Source organism: Sinocyclocheilus grahami, unplaced genomic scaffold (assembly GCF_001515645.1).
Source record: "Sinocyclocheilus grahami isolate Dianchi unplaced genomic scaffold, SAMN03320097.WGS_v1.1 scaffold1091.1, whole genome shotgun sequence".
NCBI lineage: Eukaryota > Metazoa > Chordata > Actinopteri > Cypriniformes > Cyprinidae > Sinocyclocheilus > Sinocyclocheilus grahami.
The window spans coordinates 184,790-193,715 of NW_015506270.1; the positions used below are offsets into that span (position 1 = coordinate 184,790).

The window sequence follows — 8,926 nt, forward strand, 5'->3', positions numbered from 1 at the left end:
AGCCACATTTAGGTTTAAGAAATCTCTAAAACTATTGGATGAAATTCACAATATTAAACGGCTTAAAATGAACCTATTCTTGTATACAAACATGTGACACATTAAGAGATGTCTCTTAATTACATTATCCAGACATTAAATTGAATTCATTTAAAAAAATAATATTTTCATTTCAAAAATTGTACAAAAAAAAACAAAAACAAACAAACAAATGCATTTTAGTTAGTTTCAATACTGTCACTGGAATAGTGACACACGGAGTGTGTCACATTTGTTTAGTTGAAAAGATGAAATCCATTATTGTCCTTTAACAGCTTATACTTCAAATCATTTAGTTTAACCACATTATTTTATTGCAACTCCTCCATTGGGCTTAGCTGCTTTTCTCCTTCCTCTTCCGGCTGCACCACCACTGGTTGTCGTTTTCACACGTCGTTTCCTGCGGGAAGATGCATTCTGGCCCTGTTTGGCCGTACTGAAAGTAATGCACTGAGAGTCCAGGAAGTCTAGTAGTTTAGCAGCACCTAACCTGATACCCGCTGCTTTCAAGCTGGACCGCAGCTCCGCCAGGGAGAGAGGCTGGTACTGCAGCACTCGCGTGTACAGCTTGGGGTCGGATCGGATAAACTGACGAACTGCGAGGAGTTTGTCCTTCTCACGCACAACAGCCTGAGACGCCGTGATGCCCTCGCTGTCCGAGTCGTCGTCTTCGGACACACACAGCTCTGGGTTCGACCTGGGAAAAAGAAATGGGTTGAACTACGTTTCCTTGTAGTATTATGTATATAGTCGTGTAAGAGCTGTACCTGTCAGACTCTGCAGTGGAGGATGTATTTGAGTTTTGAGAGGCTGATAAAAGCTCATCTTCTTCACTTGGTGGCAGTTTCACGGGTGAGACAGCAGGGGGCGCTGCAGGCTGCTTAAAGGAGAGCGGAGCAGACTGGGAGTTCGAGGCATTCGGTGGGCGTTGGGGTCCAGAGGTCTCCTCCTCTGACTCTGAGCTCTGCAGCTGGTGGGTGTATTGATGGATCTCTCTCAGCTTCAGAACCATCTGCTTCTTGGGCAGCGGACGCACGCCGAACCTGGACAAAAAAAATGTGTTACTGAATGTGTTTCTTTGGCTTTGTGACGCTGGAGTTACACAACAGACACATCTGGATTTGATTCTCATTTGCATGTTGAATACTGTGAATGCTTAAGCTTTATGTAAAGTTAATTTGGTCTAAACTAATTTCATAATACCCCACTGTCAATGTAAGGGAGTATTAGATGGAGAAAGATTTTGATTATAAGATATATGAATATTAAGTATTAAATATTTTAACTTCCGCAGAATAATTAAGAAAACATGATGCTTAATGCCTACAACAGAAAACAGCCAGGCCTTAGGGATCAAAAATAAAATGTATAAAGTACATTTTAACTTTCTGTAATGTGATAATCACATTTTGATAAACATTTGTATTTCTTAAAAATCACTACACTTACAATTAAAAAATGTGTTACAGCAAACCATTTCACAGTTTACATTATAAAACCACTGATACATTAACTCAAAATGAAGACAAAGCATTTAAACTATGCAAAAAAACTTAAGAACTTGCTTTGCTACTGAACTCCCTGAGGAGAACTAACTTAAACATGCACTAAAAATGAATCTGTGACCAGGTAGTTAAAAGTCATTGAAAGGTAGCTTTTAGATAGTTTGTTGGTTTGTTATTGTGATATGCAATGGCAGTAATAAATGTTTTAAACATTATAATGCCTATATCTTCTTTTTATGCTCACCTGTTGAGTCTGTTTTTGAGCTCTGGTGTGTCCATATTGGAAAAGCCTGGCATGGGAGTGATGGGCACCAGCGCTCCTTTATTCCTCTTTTTGCAAGCAACTGTGAAGAAAGTTAAAGCTGATTTTTTAAGAAAGTTTTCTAAAACAAAAAGGTCTTTCTAAATGCAATGCATAATTAACAGATCTAGAGTTCCGGGCTCCTGCTAAACATAATTAACATACCAAGGAGGACAACTTGTCTTACCGGGAGTCTTTAATTCGGCAACTCTCTTGGCAGAGGGAGCTGTCAATCTCTGAGAAAGAGGAAGGGAAGCCACCTCCTCTTCTTCACAATCATCCCACATGTCAGGATCAGGTAGGCTGTGATTAAATGGACCTGGACTTGGATCAGGAATTTTGGTACAAGCTCCAGATGCAAGAGGAGACATGGACGTTGGTCCCTTACCCTCGAGACCTGGTGGACTGACTGTACCTCCGCTGCTGTCAAGCCGTAGACTAAAGCAGGGCTTCTGGCTTCCAACTCCTCCATCCAAACCCCAGGAGTCATCAAACGCTATAGGAGGCTCGTCCATGCCACAAAATGAGTTTCCTGAAATACCCGTCACTTCATCGACACTTTGATTTTGATTCTCTTCTCCCACTCTCCCAGGCTCATCCATGTCACTGAATGAGTTTCCCGCAATATCCACCAATTCTTCATCACTTTGATTTGGATTCTCTCCCAATTCCATTCGCTCTACCCCATCGTTCTCTCTCTTTGTCCATCTTTCTGGACGACTGTAGCTTTGAGAGTTCGGGGACGGACTGGAGCATCCCTGCTCAAGAGAGCTACTGTGCTTTTTCTCAGGTGTCTTACTAGGGGAAGAAGAACTCTGTTGTAGAGACATTAAGCCAATTTGTCCCTGAATACTGAAGGATCTAGAATTACCTATACTATCCCTAAGACGAACCTCACAGTCATCAACCACAGGGAAGCCAAACGGGATCTGACGGTGTAAGGAAGAGTCTGAATGGAGAGGAGTGCTACTTGAGGGCTTGGAGACACCCTGGGTTGGATGTCCCATGATGCTGCCAATGTGGGAGCCATCAGAAACATCTGTAGAAGGAACCTGAGACAGTCTCAGATGGTGAAGTGGTCTCTGATAACCTGGAGAGCGACCTGTATCAGTGCTATGACGTTCTTTAGAAGGACTCAGATCTGATTTGGGCAATTCAGACAAGGATACCGGCTTCTCTTTTATGCAGCTGCTGCTTGAAGAATCAAAGCTAGCAGGTTTCAAACCACCCGAGACAGAGGAAGAGGAAGAGGAGGACGATGACTTGGGGAAGAGTTGGGTTCGGCGCATGCTGATGCAGGTCTGGGCAGAGCTACAGCGTGTGGATGGTACCGGAGTGGCTGGAATCAGCCATGAAACCTCGGCAGAGCCATCAAACACACTTTCATTTGCAATCCCGGGGCTACAGTGCGCTGATCGGTCAGATCTGGCTTCTGTATCAGTCGACACCTGCTTGGAAGCATCTACCCGTTTGCCGGCATGGCCTTGGGATCCAGATTCTTTGAAACTGTTCTCTGTGACTTTGCAAGCATAGCTTGTGGACGTCTGAAGAGGTTCTGAGGGAGATTCGAAAGGAGACTGAGGAGTCAAAGCACATTTAGTGGTAGCAGCATTGCGGCCGCTGTCTACATCCATTTCATCACCAGAATCTGAGAGAACAATGAGCTCAACCTGTTTGCTTTGAGATTCTGGAGGAGAAGCGAGGTTTTTGATTTTCTGGCATACTGAATTGTCTTTTGTTAGTGGAGATTTGCCTGTATGTTCACCCTCATGAGGAACAGGAGACACTCCAGGCATGGGGAAGTTAGTCTCACCTAACACACCTGAGCTTGGTGGAGGGCTTATAGACAGGTCGATCACCTCACTAACACATGAAGGGCGAAACGGGGCGGGCGTGTTTTGCTGTAGTGTGTGCGATGGCTTGTTACGTTGATGCTGAGAGCAGGACGCTGGCGTCTGTGACGGTTCCATGTATTCCCCTACAGACTGGGAGAATAAACGGTCATAGCTCTTGTCTAGACTGGCATCCGGGTCTCCGTTTTCATCTAATTCTGAAATCAAACAAACTCTCTCAGTCTCCGAATTGGGGTTTTTAAGGGTTTCTTCTGTTGGACTTGTTACCATGGCAGCCTCCATCCCATCCACGCCTTGTTTGCTACTATGGCAACTGCCGGCAGATTTCTCTAAGAGGGATTCTGTCTCGTTCCTGTCTTCTGTCTCATCCTTCTTCTCATTTCCGAGGGGTGTATTTGCCTCTCCCTCTTCTTCGGTCTCGGTCGCAGCTTTCAACGTCGTCTCTATCTTCCTTTGTGTTGCTGCAAACTCATAGATCTCGTCAAGCTCTTCCTCATCCACCCGGTCCTCTTTTTCTCCATCTTCTCTCTCTTGCTCCTCTTCCATGTCTCTTTCCTCTACAGCAGTCTCTTTGAAATCATCCTCTTCTTCGCAGTCCCTGTGCTGCCACATTGATTGGAGGAGCTCCAAGAAGTTGCTTTCTGCTAAGTTCTGGTCTTCTTGGTCCCCGAGATGAGGCTCAGGTTCAGATTCCTCTCTTGGGTTTTCCCCCACACTTCCAGAATATTCCTCACACTCCTGCTGCAGCTCAGCCAAACCAAACCTGAAATATAACATCTTTTACTACCTTAGAATTATAAGAGTTAGAATTGATATCTAGTGGGGTTGGGAAATAGGGGTGTAACAGTACACAAACATGACAGTTCAGTACGTACCTCTGTTTTGACGTCACAGTTCAGTATGATTTCAGTAGAGCAGGGGGAAAAAACTATACATAAAATTGCTTCTTTTTTTATTAAACAGTGGTTTACTAAACAAATTGCTCTCTTTAAATAAATTCAATTATAATCAAAATTTTCTTAGGGATAAAAATCTACCTCAGGTTATGGTCTAAACTATACGGAGCCCTTTTACATTACTAAGGTTACAATTAACAACAGAGCCCAAACTTAAATTCAGTTATTTATTTTTAAATATAATCAAGATTTACAAAAAAATTTTGGATTGTATGCAATCATGTAAATGGCACATAATGCAGTTTGTAAATTAACTTTAAAATTTAAAAAATTAAATTTGAAGTAAATAAAAATTTCTATTTGTTGCTGAAATATATTAATTTACACAGTGGATGTCATAACTTGTTTCTTAACAGATTTATTTAAACATTAAATAATTAAGACATCACTAACAGGTAAAGTAAAATATAATGAGTATAAAGTCTAATATTTTGCGAATTTTCTACTCTAGACTTCATTTCTCTAGTAAACTAACGAGCTGTGGACACTGATGACTTGCCTGAGGTAAATGAAATGCTATGTGACTTTTTTTTTTTTTTTACAAACTGTTCTATTGACGTCTTTCCACGGTTGAAGCACTAATTCAGCGATTACATGAAATGTTCATTCATGTTTATTTCGCATTAAAACTAGTTGTAAAGAGGAAGGGACGATCATGCTCTGCACTACCGTTTGAACTGAGGCGTTTATACAGCGATCTGTCGCGCCACATCAAAGAGCGCCAAAACGGCTTTTAATGTTTAAATTTCCTGAAAAAAATTTACATAATTTGAAAGATGAGACTTTGTTTCTTATTAAAAGTAAAAATAGAATGAAGTTCCACTCGTGCAGTGGTTATACCAAGGCTGACATGAATGTGTGTACCATTAACACCCCTATTGGGAAATAATTTTAATATTTGAACCACATCATAAGAATCATCACACTGACCTATCAGCAAGCTCCTGTATGTGGGGTAGTAGTGTGTGTGTCAGAGGACAGTGGGCTGTGTAAAGGTACTGCAGGAGGGCCAGTACTGCCTCCCCAAGCACATTATCCAACAACACCCTCTGAGAGACAGGCATACCCTCCTCCTGAACACCAAAACCTGAGTCGTGAACCTACAAACACATGGTAATTGGTTATTCGTCTGCACTTCTTGATTATTAGTTTATGCTTGTGGCATCAGCGATAGAGATACACTTACCAAGTTGGCCAGCAGGGGGCATCGTGTGTACAGCATAAACAAGTGCGTGAAGAAAACGTCCCCGCTGTCCACCTGTAACTGCACATCACTGAGTTGAGGGTTGTTCACCATGCTGCTCATATCTGATGCTAGCTTTGAAACGTACACCTGAAAAACACAAAAATGGACATTGCAAAAATATGGATGTTCATTCCAATTCATTCATATCCAATCACAAGTGAGTACAGATGGATACAACTGAAGGAAATTCTTACTGGGGTTTTCTTGGGCATCTTGTTGCCATTTGTCTCTGGAACAAAACCACTTGAGGGAAGTTCATTCACAGCATTGTCTTTAACTAAAGAACATGGGAGAATGTGAGCCTGATACAAAAAAAAAAGATGTCTTCTTGCGACAGAATAGCAATATTACCTGACTTGTACCCTGCAGCCGTGTACGTTGTGTATTCATACTGGGTGAGGGTCATGCCTTCCTCTGCAAGCTCCATCAGGTCCTGCAGAGCCTGGGTGCCTGGTGTACCCGGACAGGGGGTGAGAGGACGGCTAGTCTGGTGTTGTGCTGGGCTCTGATCTGAAAGCTTTTCCTGGACTGAATCAGCCTCAGCTGGAAATTTCTTGACTGGAGTTACTTCAAGAGACTTGACCTTTTCTCTCTGAAGTAATAATGTAAAAAGACTAAGCATCAGCACCCACAACGCCTTTAACTTCTGGGTAACTTTAACTTCTATGAAACAAAATATTCAGTGAGAAATACAAACTTTCTATTCATCAAAGAATTCCGACAAATAAAAAGTATCACACTGAAGACTGGAGTAATGGCTGCTGAAAATTCAGCTTTGCATTGCATAAAAAAAAAAAATATTGTCAAATAGAAAAGTTATTTTAAATTGTAATAATATTTTACAATTATTACTGTTTTTGATTAAATAATAAACCCAGCCTTGGTAAGCATAAGAAACTTCTTTCTTAAAATATTTTCTGACACACTAACTTCTGATGGACCCAATCGAAAACATTGTCAGAGAACATTTTTAATAGTCCTTTACGATTGTTACTTGTCAGACTGTATGAACATGATGATCATGTCACACTGTGGGATCTCAGTTGTCATTAATGTCAGACTGTACGAAACGGGAGTGCGTAAGAAAACTTGTCTGGAGTTTTACATTATCAACCCACACACGTTCAGTGACTGAGCTGCATTACACGCAGGGCTGATGTTGGCTATCATTAAAAGTATATGAACGGCGGCATATTTAAGAAGAATAGTGTAAGCAGCACTACACACCCAAATGAAAACAGCGGCACAACCGGTGTTTATCAGAGCAAAGGCAACATATCATAGGAATTCCGTGAGCGGAGGACGAGAGCGCCGGAGTTTCTGGCGGCTAGAAGAAAGCATAAATTCTGTTCATGGCTTGTCTTGAAAAACGAAGACGTCGTCACATTGCAGGACTGTGCACCAAATCTTGTGACGCTGCCAGAATTTTGTCAGTGCTCAAATTTGATCGCAACGGCCAGTAATCGGCTGTCGGTGAACATGTCAAACCAGCGATCAAAGACTACAGATTTTAGCCAAGGATTATAGGAATCTTTTAGGATTTTCAAAATTTGACTCGGACGACCAAATCGTGGCCAAAATCGCAGTGTGCACTGGGCTTAAAGTATACAACTAAACTCATCTCTTTCAATTTTCTAAATTCCTAGCTATTGTTTTGCACTATTTTATATTAAAGCAATAAGCCCTGTGAAGCCGTGGTTTACAGTGAATTTATAACAGCTAAGGGGCGTTGTTAACCCCCTTAATAGTTGTGCTATTTCACAACTTGAAATAGCACACACTGGTGAATTGTACACAATAGCACAACGAGAATTTATTAAGAAAGTCCAAAAAAATTAATCAGTAAAAAACATTAATTTATAGTTGTCATGGATACTTTTAAAGCAATTTTTGTATTGCAAATTATGTAGTGAAATTTTTTTAGCACGTATATTTTATAAAATATTTTCTGACAAATTACAATATGTCTCCTTTTTAATATTTACATATTTATTTTTGAACTAATGATCGGTACTACTGTACATTATAAAATGCAGCATGTGGAATGTGGTTTTATGTTTTTATTAAAGTCCAATTTTTACAGTTGCTACATTTTGATAAAAAAATTCATGTAGAATTTTTGTCTAAAATAATGCACTCTGTTGAATTATGTCATAATAAGACAAGGTGAATTTATGAAGAAAGTAACTATCTCACCTCCAGTGCAACCCATGGCTGCATGAAGTTGCTTAGTTCTGAGGTGTAAAACTCTGAAACTGCATCTGGTCCTCCTCCATGAAGGGCACTTTTGTCCCAGAGGGGGGCTTGAGGATGAAGAGGGAGCGCGGAGGTGGAAAGAGTTGGTGTTGGCGGAGAGGGGGGTCTGGAACGGCGCAGGAGAGACGAAACCCGCTCCTGCAGACGGTTCAGTGCTGTCAGAGGGTCCTGGATGAGGAGAAGTGGTGGGTGGACAGGAGACGCTCCCTTCCTTCTCTTCCCACGGCCCTTACCTGAAAGAGAACAGGAATCATGCACTATGTGTAATACAGGGTTTCTGCAGATATGAACAAGTTAAATTTAAGACTTTTTAAGACCTTTTTAATACCACCTTATATGAAATTTAAGACCTAAACCTGTAATGGAAATACACATTTTATTACATACATATATGTAATATTTAATGTGTATAAATTAAAAAGAAAACAAAATATTGCTGTAATAAATTGTATTTATTACTACGATATACAGTGAACTTTTCATATCAGCAGACAATATTCCATACAAAATATCCCCGAAAAATAACTGAATCACAGATTTTTGGTGGAGTAAATTTATTCTGAAGCAATATTTTCATCAGTGTTCTATCAGCTTTTACATACTTAAATCTGCATATTTACCTTTACAAAGACCTATTTTTAACCTTTTTAGATGTATGCATCATCTTACATGTCAAATTATTAAAATTGATCAATAAATTCAATATACACTATAGAGCTGCTACCAGTCAGATTAAATAATTTACACTGCAAATAACAATAATTACAACT

The 8,926-nt window shown here is 40.5% G+C and overlaps 1 protein-coding gene across 1 annotated transcript in view; it reads right to left on the minus strand.

The window, feature by feature from the left end:
- Positions 1-223: 223 nt before the first annotated feature.
- Positions 224-8,926, minus strand: part of slx4 (SLX4 structure-specific endonuclease subunit homolog (S. cerevisiae)) — a 14,852-nt gene continuing 6,149 nt past the window's right edge. The window contains exons 5-13 of the mRNA XM_016252175.1: positions 8,097-8,389; positions 6,252-6,492; positions 6,095-6,177; positions 5,841-5,987; positions 5,585-5,754; positions 2,033-4,461; positions 1,789-1,888; positions 807-1,082; positions 224-736 (exon numbers count right to left, since the gene is read on the minus strand). Of these exons, the coding sequence (XP_016107661.1) occupies positions 346-736; positions 807-1,082; positions 1,789-1,888; positions 2,033-4,461; positions 5,585-5,754; positions 5,841-5,987; positions 6,095-6,177; positions 6,252-6,492; positions 8,097-8,389 (4,130 nt within the window). The 3' untranslated portion in view covers positions 224-345. The remainder of the gene's footprint in view (positions 737-806; positions 1,083-1,788; positions 1,889-2,032; positions 4,462-5,584; positions 5,755-5,840; positions 5,988-6,094; positions 6,178-6,251; positions 6,493-8,096; positions 8,390-8,926) is intronic.